The following is a 24,878-nucleotide window of genomic DNA, read 5'->3' as shown; positions in this document are numbered from 1 at the left end:
GTGTTGACATATCCGCCCATACTTGACGGTCCTAACGACCCAGGATGGCCAAAGCATTAGCCGCTCTCACCATGGTGGAAGCCATCGAAGAGAATTTTCACCCTATGGCATCCAAACGACATCCACCACGATCAGGTGGTGCAGTGATCGTAGATGCAGGGTTTCTAGCCCGGCGTGTGACTACAGAAACTGGCTTCGCTTCACCAGTGAGGCACGCTGGTGCTCCTAATGGTGATTTGTACCTTTTTCTCCAATCTAGGCACCCGTGCTGGAAGACTATGAGGCCTCCATAATCTTTTTGCCTTCCTCCCCAATAAATTCGATTATAGGGATTGTATGTGTTTGTTTAACAGGCTGATCTTTGAAATCGTACAGGAAATAATCCTTCGTTAATTTGAACGTTAGTGCTGTCCTATCCCTTAACTGGTGGAACTTGCATATCAACAGGTGGTGAGTCACCAGGTAGCACCGGAGAGGGAGATGGTGTTTGGGCATGATAGTTATCCCACTCCGCCATACCATCATCATCATCATCATCAGCATCGCCACCATCATCGAGAATCTCACCATCCTCCCTGTCCTGAGGAATTTCTTCTTCTTCTTCAGTATCATGAGGAGGTACTGTCCGAGTTGAAGAATGTCTCAGCGGTACTGTAGGTATTACCACAGAAAGTATTGGAGCCGGTACCGGTTCCGATATAGTTGTTGGCACCACTGGAGTAAGCGGAACCACAGACACTTGTGGTGATAAAGGAAAAACCGCCGATTATAGTTGTCACAACCGATTCAGCTAAACCTTCTTCTGAATCTTGATCTGAGTCAGTGGTAAAACAATGGTTAAGGAAGGCGGGAATCCTCCACCGATATAACCTCACCCGACCTTTCTTGTCAAGTACTCGGTGGTAATGGTAATAAAGGAACAGCAGCAAAGGACGAAGTAGTCGCTGAATATGTCGAAGAGATTTGGATTTTTAATGACCTCTGTGCAGAAGTCGTCTTTTTTAAACCCTTATTTTTACCGATGAGACTGCAGTCGACGGGCTCTGAGGCATAGAAGGCTATTGAAGAGATCTTTGTAGATGGAATCGTCTACGGAACCATCGTCGACGGAAACCACCATCAAAAGATTCATTGCCGATGGAACCATCGTCGACGGAATCATCGTCGACGGAACCACCGTAGACGGAACCACCGTAGACGGAACCACCGTAGACGGAATCACCGTAGACGGAATCACCGTAGACGGAATCACCGTAGACGGAATCACCGTAGACGGAATCACCGTAGACGGAGCCATCGTCGACGGAGCCATCGTCGACGGAATCATCGTAGACGGAATCATCGTAGACGGAGCCACCGTAGACGGAGCCACCGTAGACGGAATCATCGTCGACGGAATCATCGTCGACGGAGCCATCGTCGACGGAGCCATCGTCGACGGAATCACCGTCGACGGAGCCATCGTCGACGGAGCCATCGTAGACGGAGCCACCGTAGACGGAGCCACCGTAGACGGAGACACCGTAGACGGAGACACCGTAGACGGAGCCATCGTAGACGGAGCCACCGTAGACGGAGCCACCGTAGACGGAGCCACCGTAGACGGAGCCATCGTAGACGGAGCCATCGTAGACGGAGCCATCTTTGAAAAAACTGGAAAGTTGAAAACCTCACTAGCCTGAGAACTATGTCTCGTGGGCGACACAGCAGTATTCAAAGAAGAAGAAGTGGCAGATGTCATAGTCAGAGACATTTTCTTCTTTTAAGGAAAGGAGTAGGTAACTCCTGTACACTACTGCGTTTTGAGGCTGTGTGGGAACGGCCAGAAGTAAAGTTTTCTACCTCAGAAAATTACTTCATATTTATCCTTAAGTCTCTGGAGCCACAACAAGAGACGGCCTTCCCTGTCTTTCAGAGTTTTTGTAGAACAAATTCTACAGAATTTATATTCACCCACTTCATGGTAGGGTAAAGACAGTAAATACACTTACTGTGTGGATCTTCTGAGAATAACGTAGCTTTCCACAAAAGAACAAGGTCTAAACAAAGACTTCTTACTTGAAGTCATCCTGAAGAGAAAAAACTGAGCAGAGCTCAGGGAGACTCCCTTTCACACGACGTGCGGTAGAAAATCTGAGGTGAGGAGCTCTGAGGAGAAGGTTCTAGAGAGGAGCTGGCGCCTGATTGGCCGGAGTTCGGACTAACATAATGACAGAGATAGACTATGAATGTCTTTTTTCTCTTTCCATGTATCTATGGAAATTTCATATAGGGACATTCTTGATGTTATTACTTACTTATATCTCTGTTTTATATGATTACTTATGTATATGTATATATATATATATATATATATTTATGGCTGTATATATTGCTATATTATTTACCGTGGGACTCCCACTCCGACGACGGGGAATATTCAAGCATGTGAATCTATGAAAGACACCCCAATACTGGAGAAGCCACGTTCTTTACTGTAATTGACCTCAAGAACGCCTTCTTTAGCGTCCCAATAGATCCGGAAAGCCAATATTTGTTCGGATTTTGTTTAAATGGACGAAGCTTCAAATTTGCACGCGCACCTCAAGGATTCACAGAAAGCCCCAGCATCTATAGCCAAGCACTGAAAAGACAACTTGACAGTATCCACATGCCTGTTAACACTACCCTGCTTCAGTATGTCGATGATCTGCTGATCACCGCCCGAAGCGAGCCCGAATGTGAAAAAGCATCACTGACGGTTTTACATTTTCTGGCCGACAAGGGGCACAAGGTGTCCCCTTCGAAGCTGCAATTCTGTGTTCAGCAAGTTGTGTACCTTGGGCACTTGCTGTCCAAGGGGGGGAGACAGCTCACACCTGACCGCATCCAGTTAATTGTAAACATGCCATCACCCAAGACACAAAAAGAGGTGCGGGCCTTCATAGGTCTCACTTCGTACTGTAGACAATGGATTCCCCAATACGCATTTTTAGTAAAGCCACTCATTCAGTTGACAACCCAGGAGGCAGCGACTTCGACTGTCCTCCCTTGGACTCAGGCACATACACAAGCTTTTGAAGACTTAAAGAAAGCCTTATGTCAAGCACCTGTTTTAGCGACACCATGTTACAGTAAGCCTTTTACACTTTTCGTTACAGAACGCGAAGGTACTGCCTTGTCAGTACTCACTCAGGAACAAGCAGGTTCACACAAACCGTGTGCTTACTTTTCTAGCACATTAGATCCAGTAGCCCAGGCTCTGCCTACGTGCCTGAAATCAGTCGCAGCGACAGCTTTAGCGATCAGACAAAGTGATTCCATAGTATTAGGACATCAATTGACAGTGCAAGTTCCACATTCCGTGGAAGTTCTTTTAAACCGAACTCAGACTCAGCACTTGACTATAGCACGACTAACGGGTTACGAATTAACATTGTTTCAGCCACACATAGAAATCAGACGCTGTAGTACATTAAATCCTGCCACACTTTTGCCATTAAGTGGAACAGACCCATTGGCACATGATTGCATTGAAGTCATTACTATTACGACGAAACCCAGACAAGACTTGACAGACGTTCCATTACCAGATCCGGACCTGACACTTTATGTGGATGGTTCATGCATGAGAACAAGTACAGGAGAATTAGTGGCCGCTTACGCAGTCACGACAGACACCGAAGTTATTGAAACGAATTGTATTGACACATTGTCAGCTCAAGCAGCAGAGCTCATCGCTCTGACACAAGCCTGTATTCAAGCCAGAAATAAAAGAGTCAACATATACACAGATTCACGTTATGCATTCGGAGTTGTACACGACTTCGGAGTCCTTTGGCGAGAGAGAGGTTATTTGACTTCTCACAGTGCCAACATTCAACACGGTCCCCTCATTCAAGCTCTGTTAGATGCAATACATCTGCCTACTTCGATATCTATCATGAAGTGCAAGGCTCATACAAAAGTCACCGATATCATTTCCCAGGGTAACGACCTAGCAGACCGAACAGCTAAGCAAACAGCACAGAATAGGACTCATGCAACTGACTTGACAAAGCCAATAGTTCCGACATCGACACATTGCATGACAATTAAGGATCCCGCCCTTGATGTAATTGACATACAGACACATGCTACACCAGAGGAAATCAAGAAATGGACTGAACTAGGAGGGATCCAAACAGATCAGGGATGGATGACGAAGGGAAAATCTACATGGTTTCTCCCCGACTCAATGGTTCAAGTTATCATTAACACAATACATAGTCCAGCACATCTAGGAGAGAAAGCTATGTTAGACAGTATTCAAAACATTTGGTTAAATAAACACTTACGAGCTGCAGCCAAACAGAAAGTGCGTACTTGCATGATTTGTTGCCAGTTCAACCCAGGTAAAATCGTTCCTGTAGAGCAAGGTGGATTTCAACCTCCTGATCACCCTTTTGAAGTCCTCCAGATGGATTATATCCAGATGGAACGTTGTCGAGGATTCAAATATGTTCTCGTAGTTGTATGCGCTCTTTCCCGTTGGACAGAAGCATATCCAGTCTCAGATTACACTGCCCCGACCACTGCCAAGCAGCTGGTTCGTGAATTCTTCCCACGGTATGGTTTGCCCCGTATCGTGTATTCAGATAACGGCCAACCGTTCTCATCCGAGTTAATGAAATACATTTCACTCCTGTTAGGCTATCAATGGAAATTCCACTGTGTCCGGCATCCCGAGGCAGCAGGTCTCGTGGAGCGTCATAACCAGACTCTGAAAATTCGACTTTCTAAAATCTGTAGAGAGAAAGGCGTCGACTGGATAGTAGCCTTACCAGTTGCACTCTTTTACATGAGAATTATAGCACATTCTCGAACAGGGCTATCCCCGTACGAGGTGGTCTTCGGTAGGCCACCAAATATGTGGGGGACGCCTATACCGCGTAAAATCACTGATGTTGATTGTAATATGCTGACAGATTACCTTGCTTCCTTGATGTCTGCACTACAATCTTGCCGTTCACAGGTAGCTGCAGCCTTTCCCGACAACACCGAGGTGAAGCCCCATGAAGTGGTTCCCGGAGATTTTGTTTTTATAAGAAATTTCGACAGGAGGAGCCCGCTGGAGCGTCGCTGGCAAACGCCGAAATTAGTACTTCTGACCACGAGGACAGCAGTGAAGATTGAGGGTCGCAAAGGTTGGCTACATTCGAGCCACATCAAGAAATTTCATGGACTGCCTTCTGATTTGAACTCTCAGCCCTACCCTCCTCCACAGACTGATTCAAAACTCCCCCTGGTCGAGAAAACCGCTGCCCAAGAATACAAACTGAAACTAAGGTCTAGCAAGTCAGACAATTTGATTGTTTAAGTCCTCTCCTAGGTGAATCGGTTAAATTAGTCTCTGACATGTATCCTCTAGACCGAAATCGAGAGAGAGATAGACAGAAACAGCTCAAGAAACGTGCATATTGTAAATCACTTCATAGTCACTGTATAGTGACATTGTTGATTGTTTTTTCTAAATCTTCTGATTATTGCTGCAAGTATACTGTTGCACATATACTATCCTATTTTCAAGCGTGCTCATTCTGCTTACAATGTTACTGCCGAACACTCTTTTAGTGAATTACCTCCACATGAGTTGCCCTACAGACTTGCGCTGCGCAACAACACATTCATTAGTATGTTACATCACTCCCATCAGGCCAACAACGCTACAAATTGCTGGATATGTGGCCGACTCCCTCCCTATCAGAAATACAAGGGAGTTCTGCCCCTCTTTCCCTATCCATTCTCACACAATGGTTCCTGTGGTGCATGGTTTAGTTTGATTAATTCTTTAGATTCAAATACCGTAGTTTACCAGAGCAACTGGGTATGGGGAAACCTGAACTTAGTTTTGCCTAAAGCCTGCTACCCTAACAAGGAGGGACTTCCCAAAAGGACAGGAACTGATCTAGAAAATGAAGTATATGGATTAGGTAATTTTACACTTAACCTCATGATTCTGAATGTTGAATCCGAAGCTGCACCAGTCTTGCCTGCTATGTCAGTATTACCAGTCAAAGGTGAATTATGTGTAAGAAAGAATGGTTCAGTACACCTGGGTCATAGTAAATGTACTACTGTGATCGAATTCAGTGATAAAGGCAAGTCTACATTTAGAGCTTCCCGTCATTCCTACTTCATTTGTGGTCATACCGCATATATACGTTTACCTCTAGATTGGGATGGTACCTGTTACATTGCATTCCTTCTGCCACCTGTTTTCCTAGCCCCTCCTGATTATCATAGAAATACCCATCTAGTACACAATAGACCCCAGAGAGATCTCCCGATTGTCGACTACACTGAAACAGCATGGGAACAATATACAGACTTCAATAAAGGTCTCTTTCCCTACATAGGTGTTGTCTCTAATAGTAAACTGATACGCAGATTAACCAGAACCCTTGAAGCAGTAGTGAATGAAACTACCTCTGCCCTAGGCAACTTAACAGAGGAGCAGTCTGCGATGCGGATTGTTGTTCTCCAGAATCGTCTTGTCCTTGACGTCATCCTGGCCGATAGGGGCGGAGCCTGTAGAGTCATCGGATCAAGTTGCTGTGTTTTCATTCCAGAAAACGCGCCATCCGTATATAAAGCCATAACTCGTCTTCATAAGATTGCAAACCAGATACATCAGAATCCAGGCACCTGGACGTGGTCCGGTTGGTTCTGGAGCATGTTGTCAGCCTGGGGATGGAAAGTCCTATCCTTCCTAGGTATTGGCCTTCTCATAGTATTCAGTTGCTGCCTGTGTCTACAATGTGGACCAGCGATTTGCGGCCTGTGTGCCACATCATGTATTCCACGTTCAAGTTCTAATTCAAAATCCCGGAAGAAGAAAGAAGAGCAAATGATGTTACATGAACAGATTGATGGATTCCTGAGGATCGATATCTCATGAAGGGTCCGTAGGGGACAAGGAGGGTGTGAGCCGGAATGCGAGTCAGACCGGAAGTGGAGCAGGACTGTGCCACGGCATGTAGCACCGGAAACGGGAGACGGTCTAGTCTCGAGACCGCCCTTAGAGGAGGGGCCAGACACGGAAGAGGAAGCGGGACGCTTAAAAACGGCAAGGAAGGACGAGAAGGTGTGGGAGATGCGAGGAGTATCGAGAGGAGCAGGAGTATCGAGCGGAACAGCGGTGAGCAGAGGAGCAGCGGTGACCGGAGGAGCAGCGGCGACCGGAGGAGCAGCGGCGAGCGGAGGAGCAGCGGTGACCGGAGGAGCAGAGGCGACCGGAGGAGCAGAGGCGACCGGAGGAGCGGTGGTGATCGGAGGACGAGGACGACGAGCGAGAGGAGAAACAGCAGCGGACGACGAAGCAGGTCGCGTCAGTAACATCTTTACGGCTCTCAAACCCGGTGGGCAGCAGGGAGGAGAAACCACCCCGGGTCCCAGCGCCGCGGTCCGGAGAACGGGCCGTGGCTCGAGGCAAGTGGCTCTGCGGGGACCTTTTGGGTGGGGGCGGTGGGGAGGTTGTGAAGGGCTGTGACCCACGTGAGAGGTGCATAACATCCCCGACCCCACACTTCCCCTCCTACACATCCCCTTGGTGACGGTAGCACAACAAAGAGATCCTGGTAGCAGTAACTCAGACCATGCTCTTTCTCTTTTCTTTCTCCCTGCAACCCCGAGCACCTGTGAAGATTGAGACCCCTGACGTGGAGGAGCAAGGAAAACACCCTACAGGGAGAAATCTCGGGGAAGACCTACGTTGTTTTGCTCTGCCTAGTTACAGTTTGAGACTGTTCTATCAGTGTTTGGTTCTCCGCCTATCTGTAAATAAACAAGAACCTAAACCTATTCGTGGTATCCCCAACTTCTTTTCGACAGTAAAACCCCACGAGGGACGGTAACCCCCACAACTTGGTGTCAGAAGTGGGATCTCCACCGGGTGTCGACAATGACCCAACCCGTGCCTAACACGTTAGAAAGTATAATTAACCAATTGGCGGAAGGACAGAGACATCTACAGTTGGCTCTAGAGGAACAAGCTCTGGCAGCCCGGACAGATAGGGAGGCGTTACATGGGGCCTTAAGGGATCAAGCAGTGATTCTGACAACGAACCAGCAAGTCCAGGACACCGCGATTCTTAGATTGACTGACGCCATCGTCAGTGCTAGAGTTCGCCCTAATGTCTGCGGGTCGGTCCTCCAAAAGTTCCAGGAGGGAGACGACCCCGATTACTTTTTCGTGAACTTCGAAAGGGTGGCCACAACAGCGGCATGGCCCCCGGAACGCTGGAGTCAGTACATTGCCCCCTTGTTAGCGGGAGAGCTACAAGCCGCCTATCAGGCCGCCAACCCAGCTGGGACAACAGCCTATGAAGACGTGAAAAAGGCCATCTTGGAGAGACTCGGTTGTGACCAAGAATACTATAGAAACAAATTTAGGAGGGAGAAATGGAATGCTGGGGATAGCCCCCGTGCACTGTACTATAGGATCAGGGATATGGGGAACAGATGGCTGACACCCCATGTGTCTACCATGGAGGAAGTTACAGAAAAGATCTTCTTGGAACAATTCCTGGACGCTCTGCCCCTAACGACTCGATCTTGGATAAAACAGCACCCTAATCTCAACACTTCCACGGCAGTTGACCTAGCCTGTGCCTTCCATAGGTCACCCGAGTTTAAGGCAGGAACAATCCGGACCCCCTCTGTTTCCCAGAGAAATATCCCCAGACCTGAGATCAAAACCCGTGTCCAGACTAGAGCGCTTCCGCCTCTCCCGAGCATAGGCAATCAGGGCCCACAATGTTTTCATTGCTCCGAGTGGGGCCACATCGCTCGGCTATGCCCACACAAAACCTCAACCGTAGAACCCATGGAGGTAGGATATACAAGGGGGCGGATATGTGTGGGAGGACAAGGGGCTCCTAGATACAAAAAAGAGATCCTCTTAAACGGAAGGAAGCAACGGGCACTGTTAGACACTGGGTGTCATTTGTCCGTGGTGGACAGGTCACTAGTACCCCAGCTTCAGTTACGAGAAACAGACACAGTGCAAGTCACCTGTGTACACGGAGACACAAAGACCTACCCGGTCGCAGAGGTGCTACTGGATATATCACATGACCCACAAATACGGCGAGTAGGGGTGATACCGTCCTTGCCCGAGGCAGTCATAATAGGAACAGACCACCCCAAGTTTGAGCAGTATCTAAGTGAAATAAGAAACGAGGGGACTTCATGGTTACAAGAAGCTCCCTTTAGCGAATGCGGTCTAGAAATAAGTGCAGGTAAAGACAGAAAAAGCAAGACTGAGAAAAGGAAAGCTAAACACCTGTATGCAGAGGCGCATGACCCATATCACGCATTTCCTGTCTCCATTACAGAACCTGTGAAGACGGTCCCGAGTAGCTTCCGTTCAGCACAGAGAGAAGATCAGACCCTTGTTCATGCTTGGGAACAAGCACAGGAGCAGGATGAGGAGAAGGTAGGATCTTATTTTTATGTGTCTAAGGGTCTTCTATATCGCTCAGGAAAGGAGGGGGACGGGGTCAGAACGCAGCTCCTGGTGCCTTCGGTCTTCAGGCCTCACGTCATGCAATTAGCACATAACCATACAGGCGGTGGGCACTACGGGAAAGAGAACACTCTGAAGTACCTACTGGGCAAATTCTACTGGCCAGGAGTCTATAAGGATGTTGCAAAGCATTGTGCGTCCTGTGTTAGGTGCCAATACTCAAACCCCGAAGGAGTTAGAAAGGCCCCACTTCGTCCTTTGCCCATAATAGACGTACCCTTCCAACGTGTCGGGATGGATTTGGTAGGCCCACTCCCGCCCTCTGCCAGAGGCCATAAATACATCTTAGTCATTGTTGATTACGCTCGCAAGTATCCAGAGGCGTTTCCCTTGACATCAATGACTTCACCCGTCGTAGCTAGGGCCATGGTTAGTTTCTTCACCCGGGTGGGATTTCCGGCCGAAATCCTCACGGACCAAGGAACTCCTTTTATGTCACGATTAATGGCCGAAGTATGCAAGGTGTTAGGCATCCACCAGATTCGGACGTCGGTCTATCATCCCCAAACGGACGGTCTGGTGGAACGTTACAACAAAACCATTAAAAGCCTGCTTCGCAAGGCCATATCCGAGACAGGGAGGGACTGGGACCAGCAGTTACCATTAGTCCTGTTCGCCATTCGAACCCATGAACAAAAATCAACGGGATTCTCCCCGTTTGAATTACTATTTGGGAGAAAGCCAAGGACCCTGCTAGACATGGCAGCCGAGCAATGGGAGACAGAGGAGGAGGAGGGACAACCCCTACCCAAATATGCAGCTGATTTAAAATCTGCTGTTGAGAGACTATGGGGCCTCGTCCATGAAAATATGGGAAAAGCACAAACCTCCCAAAAACTCCTATATGACCGCAATAGCAGACTAAGGGAATTCTTTCCCGGTGATAAGGTTCTCCTATTACTCCCTTCCACAGACAACAAACTCTTGTCCAAGTGGCAAGGCCCCTATGTGATCGAGAAAAAAATCACTCCCGTGACATACAGTGTCCTTCAACCGCTCAGGACAGGGGGTAAGCAAATATACCATGTCAATCTGTTAAAAAAATGGGAGGAGCCCACAAACCCAGACGGGCCTGGGCCGTCTGTTCTCACGGTAAACACAGAGAGATCTCTAGAGATAACCACCGCCAACATAACCCCGACCACGAGTGCAAAGGCCCCTGAGGGCACCATTATGTCACCTGACCAGAAAACCCAGCTAGCTTCCCTACTAGATCGTTTCCCAGGTCTCTTCTCCACAACCCCGGGGCTGACCTCAATGACCCAGCACGACATAGTGTCCATGGACGATAGGGTGGTGAAGCTAAAACCATACCGAATACCCGAAGCACGAAGAGAGGCGGTGGAACGAGAGGTCACCGACATGTTGCAGGCGAACATCATAGAGCCCTCTACAAGCAACTGGTGTTCACCGATAGTGCTTGTACCAAAACCGGACGGGAGTCTACGGTTCTGTATGGACTTCCGTCAAGTGAACAACGTCACTAAGTTCGATTCTTACCCAATGCCTCGTATAGACGAACTTATAGAGAAAGTAGGGAACGCCAAATATCTGACAACCCTTGACCTGACCAAAGGTTATTGGCAGATACCCCTAACACCACAAGCCAAAGAGAAGACAGAATTCTCAACACCATCGGGGCTCTATCAGTTCCGGGTACTACCTTTCGGCCTCCACGGGGCACCTGCGACATTTCAACGTCTCATGGATCACATACTGAAACCACACACCGATTACGCAGCAGCGTATCTGGACGATATAGTCATCTTTAGCCCCACGTGGACAGAGCATCTAAGGCATCTGGCAGAAGTGTTTTCAGCCATTCAGGACGCCGGGTTAAAAATAAACCCAAAGAAATCACTGCTAGTGACTGATACAGTACAATACCTCGGATATACAATAAAAGGGGGACCGATTAAACCTCAGGTCACAAAAACAGAAGCAATAAGAACCCTGCCTCAACCAAAAACCAAAAGAGATGTCCGCTCCTTCCTCGGGTTCCTGGGGTACTACAGACGGTTCGTCCCTAACTTCTCGACCTTGGCAAGCCCCCTCACGGATCTCCTAACCAAGACACATCCCTCCCGCATACAAAACTGGTCAGAGACACACGAACGTAGCTACCAAGCTCTAAAGGAAGCCATCTGCACAGCCCCTGTGTTACACTGCCCAGATTTTAGCAAACACTTCGTTCTGCAAACAGATGCATCAGGTGTTGGTCTGGGGGCTGTGCTACAGCAGCCGGACTCACGGGGGGATCTCAAGCCGACCCTCTATATCAGCAGGAAATTGTTTCCTAGGGAGTGTCACTACTCAACAATAGAGAAAGAGTGCTTAGCCATAAAGTGGGCGGTGGAAGCACTACAATACTACTTGTTAGGGCGTCGCTTCACCATACTCACAGATCATGCCCCGTTAACCTGGCTTGCGAAACATAAGGATTCCAATCCGCGTATACTCAGATGGTTCATGTCATTACAACCTTTCTCTTTCCAGACATTCCATATCCCCGGCACTCGGCAAGGCTGCGCAGACTACCTGTCCCGGAATCCCTCCACAGAATGGCCCCAGCGTCCATTCCTAGAGGGGGAGATCTGTGAGCCGGAATGCGAGTCAGACCGGAAGTGGAGCAGGACTGTGCCGCGGCATGTAGCACCGGAAACGGGAGACGGTCTAGTCTCGAGACCGCCCTTAGAGGAGGGGCCAGACACGGAAGAGGAAGCGGGACGCTTAAAAACGGCAAGGAAGGACGAGAAGGTGTGGGAGATGCGAGGAGTATCGAGAGGAGCAGGAGTATCGAGCGGAACAGCGGTGAGCAGAGGAGCAGCGGTGACCGGAGGAGCAGCGGCGACCGGAGGAGCAGCGGCGAGCGGAGGAGCAGCGGTGACCGGAGGAGCAGAGGCGACCGGAGGAGCAGAGGCGACCGGAGGAGCGGTGGTGATCGGAGGACGAGGACGACGAGCGAGAGGAGAAACAGCAGCGGACGACGAAGCAGGTCGCGTCAGTAACATCTTTACGGCTCTCAAACCCGGTGGGCAGCAGGGAGGAGAAACCACCCCGGGTCCCAGCGCCGCGGTCCGGAGAACGGGCCGTGGCTCGAGGCAAGTGGCTCTGCGGGGACCTTTTGGGTGGGGGCGGTGGGGAGGTTGTGAAGGGCTGTGACCCACGTGAGAGGTGCATAACATCCCCGACCCCACACTTCCCCTCCTACACATCCCCTTGGTGACGGTAGCACAACAAAGAGATCCTGGTAGCAGTAACTCAGACCATTCTCTTTCTCTTTTCTTTCTCCCTGCAACCCCGAGCACCTGTGAAGATTGAGACCCCTGACGTGGAGGAGCAAGGAAAACACCCTACAGGGAGAAATCTCGGGGAAGACCTACGTTGTTTTGCTCTGCCTAGTTACAGTTTGAGACTGTTCTATCAGTGTTTGGTTCTCCGCCTATCTGTAAATAAACAAGAACCTAAACCTATTCGTGGTATCCCCAACTTCTTTTCGACAGTAAAACCCCACGAGGGACGGTAACCCCCACAGAGGGAATGAGGAAATGTGAATTTTATGATCAATTGTGTCCCCTATCTTAGACCCCAACGGCTCCATGTACATGCTACAAGTACATGTATGTTCCCTCCACTTCAAGCTATGAAGACGCAAATACAATTGTGTCCAACGTTAACATGTCCTCTTCCAGATCCACCATGAATGGGTCGAATATTCCGTTCCTAAGTATGCCTTGCCACCGTCTTTATATGGTGTACTTTTCACGTTCTTCAGCTCTGGCAAGTTAGGCCCTGAATTCTGCCATCGAGCTTTTCCTGCCTACTGCCTCTGAATGCTCCAGCCTGGACCTGCATCTGTATCCATGACCTTTGTCTTACTTCCTGCGCGGCTAACGGTGCCTGGCCCGGCCTGTTGCCTGCCAAGACTGTATTCAGCCTTCAAGTTATCTGCTCCGCTCCTCGAGAAATGCATTCCTGTCTAGTAGTTTAGGTAAACATCCTTCCAGCTACAGAGCAAAGGGCCCGGCCTTACTGTCTCCGTGCAAGTAATTCATGGCTTCTGTTGCCATGGTAGGCCCATGCCCCCTCGCATCTCATGTAGACACGTAGACGCTTATACACGCACTAGAGCACTAGAAGTCAGTATAGGATAGCCTCTGCCTGAGAGACCTTTCCTTCCAGATAATACAGTTCCTTAAACACAAGATATTAGATACGATTTGGGATTAGGTTGTTCTGACATCCCAGACTTCTGTCTCCTCATGTAGGGCTAAATGTCAAGTCCCCTTCACCCTCCAGTTACACGTCAATCACACGTCATGCTGCCGTGCGCGCATCTCTGCCATGTATTTCTGCTGACTTTGCAGGATTCTCTTATGGATCCACCCACCTGTGTCATCATCATAATGACGTATCTGGTACACGCCTATTGTAACGCCTTTTTTCATTACGTATGTGTATTCTTATCTCTCTTCTCAGCTGTCACGCCTTCTGCATATGTCTTCACTGTAATGCATTGACTATATAAATGATAACCTGTCAATAAAGTATTGCTCTATCCCTTCCCGAACCTTCGTGGTGACGGAATCCGATTGCCTGGTTCGAACCAATTCCTTTGTAAGGAATAAACCCATTTTAAAACCTCAAATACCACGGATTCTGCCTCTTATTTTTACTGAGTTATTCTTATTGAATTTTACCGCATAAATTAAGTCTAGGTAATTAAAATTTACCACACCTTCTCTTAATTTTTTGGGCCATAACCTAGATCTGACTGTTTCCAAAATATAATATAGCCTTATAGCCCGCCGTAGCGGGCTATGCCGGCTATTAAAGACCTGCTGCAGTGTTAAAGGCACGAGCCGAAGGTGAGGGACTTTAACAAAGCAGCGGGGCTTTAATAGCCGGTATAGCCCTGCTACGAAGGGCTATAAGGCTATTAGAACATTCTGCCACTAGAGGGCAGAATGTTCTAACAAATAAAACAAAGTCTTCAGGGAGCGTGAGGGGATTAAAATCCCCTCAAGCTCCCTGAAGCCTTTGTTCACAGTCAGAGCTGTGAACAAAGAAACATTGGAATGTTGGAGCTCCGGGCTTATACCAGACATTATAAGCCCGGAGCACTCCATTGTTTTCAATGAAGCTTCCAACATTCCAATGTTCTAATATACGGTAATGCCCGTTATTTTTTGATTTCTAGTATAGACTCGATTCCACTGGGACTCTGATCCTGTTAACTCTGCGATCTTTTGCTGCACAAAGAAAAACATTTTTTGTACTTACTAAAGCCTGGAAAAAATTCCATACTTTCCCCCCTTTACAGCCTCTATTTCCCTCTTATTCTCCTCCACTTTTGCATTCTGTTTTTTCTCTACCTTTAACACTCCCCTGTGAGATCAGAAACTGTCCCCTTATCCATAAATATATACTCTGTGTACTGGCTCTGCTCCCCTTCTTTGCTGTGCTTTTAACAGCCTCTGTTTGATACCCTACTGTTTTTCTCCTCCTTGCTTTTTCCACTCACAGGTGCCTGATGACTAATTGATTTGTGCTTATCAGCTCAATAGCTATGTACTCTTTTAACTATGATCAAAGTGCATTTTTGATGACAAACCATGCTTGTGTTAATTGTAAACGTTTGTGAATTTGTGTGATTCAGCCTGCTATCAAACAACGTTTACTGCTGCTAGTTTCAGTTTTCTCCTTTCTCCTCCACTTCCCTCGTCCTACCTGCTCTCCCAGACCCGCTTATGGATTAGTAAGTTGAACAGACCCCCTACTCCAGGTGCACTCATTTGGTGTTTGCTGGGCAACCACTTGGCTGGGCCTGCAGCTGAGCCTAAGAAGCTGAGAGAGGGTCTTGTGACCTCACCACCAGCCTTTACAAGACACAGGGTGTCTCATCTGGGCATCGAGGCTAAGGAAGGAAAGGACAAGGATAATTGCCTATTTGGGCCTTTTCAGGCTGGAAAGGTCCAAGGGCCAGAAATGCCGCCCGTTTCACTGCCCTAGGAATGATTTTAGTGGGATATCCAAAGTAAGCATGATTTATCTGGCCCAAGGCCAATCTCTGGGACTTTCTTCCCACATGAAATGCAGTCATGAGGTGAGTTGGCTTCTGGGAGGTGTGAGGCTTAGAACACCCTATCTCACCTCACTGACTGCAGTTTTTGGTTGTTTTTTTATAAAACTTTTTATTGAAGTTTTAGGTACATAAACAGAAGATTACACATCTACATCATTGTGTGTTGATCAGTTTTCATGCATTACAAGTCATATAATAGCAGATATCTGGAAGAGCTTGAAATCTTTTAGTCATCAGTTCAGGCTTTAATTGCATTCTCCCTTTTTATTCCCTTCCCAGAGTGCCACTCTCTGTTACCGCCACAATACCTCTATCATTCAAACATTACATTAGCCGTTATGTGCACCTCCATGACCGCAAGTGGTCTCACCCTTATCACACAGAAATGGTCCCTCTCCCCCTTCACATAGGCCTTGCTGTTTCCGCATCTGGGGCTGGTGGTGGGTTGGCCAGCAGATACATTTGCAATAGTTTCCATATGTCCCTCGGCCTAGAAGAAAGCGGGAGAAGTTCTGCATATACCATGGATTGTTCTTGACACAATATAAGGTCCTGGAACCAGTCCTTAAATTTTGGAGCCCAGTCCCTACTCCATCTACAGACCACTCTACATTTAGTCAATAATAGCCCCAGCGCTGTGTATTTCCTATAAGCAGGTTCAGCGTCCTCAGTGTACCCCAGTAGTGCCATGGAGTTTGGGTATTTTACAATGATGTAGCTGGACTTACAAAGTGGCACTATTATAAAGCCTTTCAGGCAGGCAGTGCCCAACTCGACGACGGGGGAATGATTCAAACATGTCAATTGATGAAAGATCCAATGCTACAAAAAAACAAGCATTGGCATAGCCAATAGGTCTCCCCTTTGGGAACTTATAAGTGTTTAGCCATGCAACAGTTGATGTTGTTGCACCAAGGATATTGTACTGCATAACTAAATACTTGTAAGGTTCCAAAGGCGAGACCTATTGGCTATGCCAATGCTTGTTGATTCTAGATTCTAAGCTTGTTTTGCCATCTCTTGGATGCAAGTTCATTATAACAATTTACATGAAAGTTTGGTTCTCTTTTTATTATGCTCTGGCAAGTGTGATGCTGTGGATTCATGCAAAAATTATTGAAGTATTGTGCTTGTTGTCAGTATTCAGTTGTGCGTTATAGTGCGCCATGTGTTACAGCAACTGTGTGATGTTTATTGGGTGCCAGAGCTCCGAGATTTGAAATAAGAGCCAATTTAGATAAATGCTTTTAAAGAATAAAACACATTCTGGTGGTCTCTTAACGTCATTGCTGGAATTGTCCTACATTATTTCATGCCTTCGGGACATTATTCAGTTGTTGATCTGTATTTACAAATGCCGTTCGAGTGGTTGATTTGATTTCACATAACAATGAAAAACGAGGCACTGTCAGGAGCATACACTTAGCAACCTGAAAAGGCTCTGTTCCGCAATAGGAGAATGTCTCTGGTCCTTATTAACTTCTATACGACCAGAACTGTGCAAAATTACTTGCAGTGCTTGCATATTCAGTTAATTGATGGCTTTTTTTCAACAGCAATTATTTATATCTTCCGCCATTAATTTCCCACAAACTTTTATATTCTTGATGGCTAATGCAATGTAATAGGTAATATACTGCATTGGTAAACACTTATAAGGTGCCAAAGGCGAGACCTTTGGCTATGCCAATGCATGTTTTGTATGAGAGTGGATGTGCTTTAGGGCTTTGGTGCAACCCGCTGCCCTATTGCTCACTCTTCCACACCCCTCTCCATATTTCTCCTCCTCATTAGCTCTGCCGTTTTTTGTTTGCAGTTTTTTATAGCGACAACTGGTCCGGGAGGTATTGGAACACACCAGTTGAATTATACAAGGTCACATTCCTCTTTTTAGTCACAAGGAGATTAAGTAATTTGCTCAGAATCACAGGATGTTGACCGGCACTGAGTCAGCAGGTCTGACCTTTTGGCCACAAACGCTATGACATGGCCAGCATTCACCGCATCATAGCGCCCTTTTTTTTTTTAACTTTCAACCAAAACTATACAGTATAACGAAAAAAAATATATTGACAAAGCCAATAGATCTTGCATAAGCGCAGTGCTTAATTTGGGCCAGTGGTTTCCAGTGCTCTGCACCGGCACATAATTGGTATCCAGTGCTCGGCAACAGCACTTAATTGTCATCAACTTCTTATGGCACTCTGACACATGGTGACCCTGCTCATCTAATTTAGAGATGAGCAAAACAATGGTTCTTAACGAATACAATATACATTAGAAAATACTAATACCTGCCTCCCCAGCTATTCCTTTAGCTTTAGGCACCTGGAATAATCTGAATTATCACACCTGCAGGCGAGAGAAATGGTTAGTAGTTGTTTTGGTACCATCATTGGCAGGATGACAGGGGCAATGGGTGGTGCAAGCTGCAGTGGCCTCCTGGTCAGGGCCCTGACACTTATCATTTTACAAATGTATCACGGCATAAGCGAGACCTATTGGCTTTGCCAATGCTTGTTTTCATGTGAGAACAGCTAAGAGAACTAGCAAAACGCCAACAATGTTTGAGATTACAAGGTTCTCTAGCACGCACTCCCAGTCCATAAATGCAAGCTTCTGGGCGAGGTGTAGGGCTGTTTCATTAATGTTGAATGAAAAAAGATAATTTCTGAGTTACAAGTGAAAGCAAACCTTGAAATCAGGAGCAGCTGCTTTCTCACAAGCGTAGATATAAGGAAATACATGAATAAATAGCAATGAAAGGTGACCGTATCAGGAAACCTGTCTCTCCCACCTTTTAATGAAGCAGACAGGAAACCAAGGCAAATATGTTTTCTTAAGTAGAGCTGTTCATAAATATTCCCTTTAATGATCCTGCCATGGCAAATGAATCATGAATATTTGTATTATACACACTGCAAAATGCAAAGGCCGTACCTGTCTGCCTTGATTTCAAGCTCAAACAAGCATTACCAAAAGCCATTATGTCTGGCCTCTGTAAGCTGGAGCGAATGTTCTTTTATTTATTTATTTTTTATAGCAATCACATGCCGCAAATAGAAACAAAAGACACACACTTGATGGACGGAATGCAAAACAAATCAAAACATTCACTCCCAGTCAAGAGATCTGGGTTAAAGCCATCATTCTTTTGCTCACCATGCCACCCCAGTTTAGACCTGGCTATATGCAAATCACTCTTGACCCTGTGCCTCATGGGAACAGTCCAGCCCGAACTGCCAAGCCAGGTCCTCCCTGGACCGGAAACAAGCATCCAAGGACTGGTTTTGGGGTTTCACCCCTCTTCAGCCAGGATAGCTTGATTCCAGTGGCACAGTGAGCCCAGGACTCACGTCTGAGCATACCTGGCGCACTTCAGGCGAGAAAGCAAAAGACACACAATTTATAGATGGAATGCAGAACAAATCAAAACATTCACCCCCAGTCAAGAGATATGGGTTAAATCCATCATTCTTTTGCTCACCATGCCACCCCAGTTTAGACCTGGCTATATGCAAATCAGTCTTGACCCTGTGCCTCATGGGAACAGTCCAGCCCGAACTGCCAAGCCAGGTCCTCCCTGGACCGGAAACAAGCATCCTAGGACAGGTTTCAGGGTTTCACTCCTCTTCAGCCAGGATAGCTTGATTCCAGTGGCACAGTGAGCCCAGGACTCACGTCTGAGCATACCTGGCGCACTTAGGGCGAGAAAGCAAAAGACACACAATTGATGGGCGGAATGCCGAACAAATCAAAACATTCACCCCCAGTCAATGTATGACATTGTTCTGCATTCTGTCCATCAACTGTTGTTTTTGCATTTGTCACCCCGAGTGGGACGGGTATGCACAGGACTGGTATGCTCAGACGTGAGACCCGTGCTCTTCATGCCCCGGGAATCAAGCTATCCCGGCTGAAGAGGAGTGAAACCCCAAAACTGGTCCTAGGATGCTTGTTCCAACCCAGGGAGGACCTGGCTTGGCAGTTCAGGCTGGACTGTTCCCATGAGGCACAGGGTCAAGACTGATTTGCATATGGCTGGGTTCAAACTGGAATGGCATGGTGGGCAAAAAAACGATGGATTTAGGTCCAGATCTCTGTACTGGAGTGAATGTATGACATTGTTCTGCATTCTGTCCATCAACTGTTGTTTTTGCATTTGTCACCCCGAGTGGGACGGGTATGCACAGGACTGGTATGCTCAGACGTGAGACCCGTGCTCTTCATGCCCCGGGAATCAAGCTATCCCGGCTGAAGAGGGGTGAAACCCCAAAACTGGTCCTAGTATGCTTGTTCCAGTCCAGGAAGGACCTGGCTTGGCAGTTCGGGCTGGACTGTTCCCATGAGGCACAGGGTCAAGACTGATTTGCATATGACTGGGTTCAAACTGGAATGGCATGGTGAGCAAAAAACACAATGGATTTAGGCCCAGATCTCTGTACTGGGGTGAATGTATGACATTGTTCTGCATTCTGTCCATCAACTGTTGTTTTTGCAAATAGAAACAAGCATTGGCATAGCCAATAGGTCTCGCCTTTGGGACCTTATAAGTGTTTAGCCATGCAACAGTTATTGTTGTTGCACCAAGGATATTGTGCTGCATAACTAAATACTTATAAGGTCCCAAAAGCGAGACCTATTGGCTATGCCAATGCTTGTTTTTCTTTGTTGCAGTTTTGTATAGCGCGAACTCGACCTGAAGGAACTGGAGGCTCTCTACATGAGCCCCAGTTACATTCATTTTCTATTTAAGGCACGGGAAGATTAGGTGATGTGTTCAGAAACACAGGATGGTAAGCTGACGGAGAGATAAATAGCACCAATAGTGTTTTAAAGAGAGCAAGCATTGAAAAGCTGAGTTTGTTTATAAGCTAAGCCTGTTATCTGAGTAGTTTTATCAGTATAAAACAAACCTGTAACACCACAACAGCGCTTGATGTAATGGCGGCTTTGTGCAGTGTACTGTGGGTGAGAAGTATGTAATCTTCGGAGTGTCCCACTTCTGCTCCTTTGTGTCGACGACCCTAACACAGATGTCCAGAGTAGAAATGGCAGTGGGGAGAAAAAGTCCCCACACGCAGGTCCCACCATTAACAAGAACAAACAAAACCTTCGGTGCCTGTCGCAGTTTTGTATAGCGCAAATTTGACCTGAATGTATTGGAGCACTATACATGAGCGCCAGTTACATTACACATGGTCACATTCATTTTTTTTTATGGCACAGGAAGATTACGTGTTGTGTCCAGAATCACAGGATCTTAAGCCGACGCCGAGACTAATTGCACCAATAGCGTTTTAAAGAAAGCAAACATTGAAAAGCTGTGTTTGTTTATAAGCAAAACCCTGTTGTCCTAAGGGGTCTTAGCAGTAGAAACCAAACGTGTAACAACACAACACCGCTGCCTCAAAGAGAGAGTTTGGAATGAAATTATTTTCTTGCAGTTTATTTTAATCTCTAGCAGAATGCTTACTTTTTAAACTACAACTAGGCCGGGCCTTACTACTTTATTTTTTATTTAAACTATATTATTTGGTTGAGCTGTGAAACAATACCTCACACAACCAAAGGTAAGTCAAATATCCTAATGAGAGCGTGTCCAATCAGTGGATCTGACTATGGGACACTGTAACAGACCAGATTCTCAAGGTTCATGTTAAAAGTGGCACAGCTTGGTACACCAGTTTTCTAGATAAATCGGACCTTGAAGTTGAACAATTTTGCGCCTTCTAGTGCACAACTAGCCCAATCCTTGCATTACACTGAGATTCACCTTGAACTCTACTGAGTTCAGCAACAACAAGTTACATCAACTTCCTGCTCTCCTTAAAATGCCCCATTTCTTTACAAACAAACTGTTTCTCCCCTGGCTGAATTTCAGGTCAGTGGATTAGAAGCTCTTTTAGTATAAGGTGGGTGCTCAACCCTGCCTAATGAGGGTACATCAAATGAGCTTTCGTTATCGTCCTCCATTGCAGAAATTCATGTAATTAAACTATATTAAGGAAGGTTCTGCAGTTCTCTGAAAAGCTCAAACTGGTTTGATGGCTTTTAAGTCAGACTACTGAAATATGGAAAAAACAATTGCTTTAAAAGTATCAGCTTTCAAGGATGCCATGACAGAAAAATATGATGACGCGTTCCACGTTTTTGAACTTTAGTGGCAAATGAGTGGATACAATGGGGTTTACTTCAACACTGGTGTACTGTTGTGGGCACAGCAGAGAAACAAACAAAGCCCTGACTTAAATTGTGCTCTCATTTAACAGAAAATAGTGCACAGTCGGCAAAATGGTTCAGGTTCATAAGAGAACACATCTAGTCATCACACTTAGAACACTGAAAAGTGAGTATAAACAGAACAGCAGAAATGAAGCGATGAGTGATACAGTGCAGCACTAAGAAGGATGGGAACACTCTTGTACAGCCTTTCTGGGAGAACTAGCAAATGAGACACTTGCATCTAAAGTGTCTGTACGGTTGGGCAGGGCAGTGGTGCGACGTTCACAGCATTATTTTGGAGCTTCCTAGAGACCAAACAGACCGCTCTCAAAGCGCCATGGGCATCAAACCACTCAAACTCTCAGATAGCAAGCCCAGTGCTGAGGCTGCGCCAAGTCTGACTCACTATTGTGAGTGGTCGAACGGTAATTTTGTTTCCTGCTCAAAGCACAGTGGATCATCTGGTGAAGTGTGTGTTCTATGTTAAGTGTAAGCCAATCACAATGTTAATCCGAAGGTGCATACCTCTATACAGAAATATTTTCCATATTACTAATTTAGAAATATGTTAGGATTCAGCAAATACAAGGATGCTTCTTCAACTTTCTGTACGGGGGGCAGCAGAAGTGTTGTGGTCTCAACTTATGTATTACCCATAGATAGCGCAAAGGTATTCTAAGCAGTACAAGTAGCGTAAGAGACCTAACAGAGCAGATGTTTTGCATTGCCTCACGGAGAAAGTGAAAGTGATCGCGATCAAGTGTGGTGCGCGCCCGCGCACGTGCACTGTAGCGCCGGCCATGGTAGCAATTTTTTAAACCCTCACAAAAAGTCTCGCCAGTCCAGCGCATGCGCTGGGTAAGGCGAGACCTAAAAATGAGTGTTGAGCTGAAGCAAGACATTATTGAAGCTCATTGACCGGCAGTCTCAATGGGGCAGGTTAATTTTTTCTTTGAGTCTTCTCCGTTCTTGCTTGGTTTTAAAATTATAATAAAATAGAAGACCAGTTTATTCACATTTTGCTTAGCCTGCAATAATTTGAAAGGTGATGAGGCTGAAGATCCTTTGATGCCGAAAAGGCAATATTCAGAATACAGAAAAAATACTCTATTAGGAAAAGATCAGCAAACTGAACTAATTGGCTAATGCAGATGAGGCATATCTAGCAAATGGAGTCAGCTGCTCCAACAGCACAGCATCGCTAACCGCACAGAGGTTGCAGAAAATGCGACAGTTTCAAAGCATGAACAACAGGACCTCAAACAGTATAGTACCGCCCAACACTGTGTAGGAATCCTGAGATAGGGCATGTTAGGGTAAGGAATACAGAACCTCCCGATCACTGATGTGCCATGAATAAGCCAGTGGTGCCCCATATCAATAAGACTGACTCTGGTCATCGTCCGGAGTTCTCTGGCCTCAGGAGTTTAGCAGACATCATGGAATTAGTAGTTTAAATCAATCTTTAATAGATTCTCTATTATAACTCTGCACATACGGAAGATAAGTTAAAGCTGTCTGGTGTATAACTGAGGTAAACAATAAATAGGATTAATAGATAACATGAATGCAGAAGGCCACCTTTCAAAATCTAGACAGTTAGGTATGGAACATGCTGCAGATGTTAATAGACGACACAGTCCTACTAGAGCTGTATATACAGATACAAGGAACAACAAGGAGTGGTTAGAAGAAACGCGGCTGCCTATGCTTAAGGGTTTAACAAGTCACCCATGTAAAAAATTCAGCATATTTTAACTCCATACCTGTTTAAGGGTCTGGTTACATGCCACTAGCGCTCGTGCCATCTCTGGCAGGGACACAGGGATCTTCAGTAACCGCTCCGAGAATGCCGTCAAAAGTTTCTCAGCCTTCTTTGCCCAATCTGAATTTTTTGTGTAAGCTGCGGCCCGAAGTAAATTCATTGCTGCAATAGAGTTACCACTGGGCTCGGCCCCATCTTGATCTGTGGGAAATCCAATGGAGTTTAACAAAGTTTAACATCACAAAATAAACTTCATAAAGAAGAAAATGAAGTAAGCACAGACTGACAATGACATGCACACAGCAATAGGAAAAAGCCTGAATCCAGAGAAGATCAAAACTCTCTCTAGTGCATCAAGTACTAGACAGATCTGAACTAAGCAGGATCAGCTAGCATATGACCACTCCTTATGTGCATACCCCAAGTATCAGTGATCTTAGCCTAATTATGCTTGGTTGTGCCGACTGGCAATGCCCATCATCACTACAAATACCCACTACATGTCTGTGGTAGGCTATGTTGGGGTAGATCTGCTTTGCAATCGTTTGAGCTTGAATGCTCAATGCTACTGGAACCACAATTCTAAACTGCTAAATGAATACTTTTCCAATGCTGCCCAATAATGTATTCCTACTCAACATTTGACAATGTATGCATGATATGGTCGGTGCTTATCGAAACGCACTACATTTCCTGTTCTGAATCTTGTATACACTCGGTGCCTTCAAACAGTACACTTCTCATTATTCATCATGGCATAGCCAAGGTATAGCAGGTGCTGACCCATAATGCCTTCTTTAAAAGTTCCCATTGCTAATCTCAAGCACATATGGCATTTAACCACAATGCACTTCTGCTTACCTCCTTCGCAGCTGAAAAAAGACACCACTGACATTAACACAACCCTAGGGCATATCTATCAAGGTCTTTCAGTGCTGAGCTCACACACAGCCATTGCTTGCTTACAATAAACTAGTATTCCATCTGTCCGCTATCTGTAAGCCAAGATCTGTGAAATATGAGCATGTCAAGTTGTCCTTGTAACTGGGAATTGTAGCTCAGTTATAAGTCTACAAGTGCTGTTTAAGATACTTGGCATGCCCAACTGAGGGCCATTCCTATAGGCCAATCTAGAAAACACGTGGACTTCACATATTTAAGTGAAACAAAAAGGTGCCAGTGATGAGGAAGTTACTCAAGTTTGGTAACACCTTTACTGATAGAGACTCTTATCTAACCGCAGATTCCTCACCTTT

General features: G+C 46.3%; 1 protein-coding gene across 13 annotated transcripts in view; it reads right to left on the bottom strand.

Annotated features, from left to right (window-relative positions):
• SPATA20 (spermatogenesis associated 20) overlaps positions 1-24,878 on the bottom strand; it is a 2,191,885-nt gene that overhangs the window by 750,275 nt on the left and 1,416,732 nt on the right. For all 13 annotated transcript variants that reach the window (XM_085617132.1, XM_085617125.1, XM_085617126.1 and 10 more), the window contains one exon: positions 23,624-23,823. In XM_085617132.1, the coding sequence (XP_085473258.1) occupies positions 23,624-23,823 (200 nt within the window). The remainder of the gene's footprint in view (positions 1-23,623; positions 23,824-24,878) is intronic.

The sequence above is a fragment of the Triturus cristatus genome, chromosome 7 (assembly GCF_964204655.1).
Source record: "Triturus cristatus chromosome 7, aTriCri1.1, whole genome shotgun sequence".
Taxonomy (NCBI): domain Eukaryota; kingdom Metazoa; phylum Chordata; class Amphibia; order Caudata; family Salamandridae; genus Triturus; species Triturus cristatus.
This window is presented reverse-complemented; position numbering and strand designations above follow the sequence as displayed.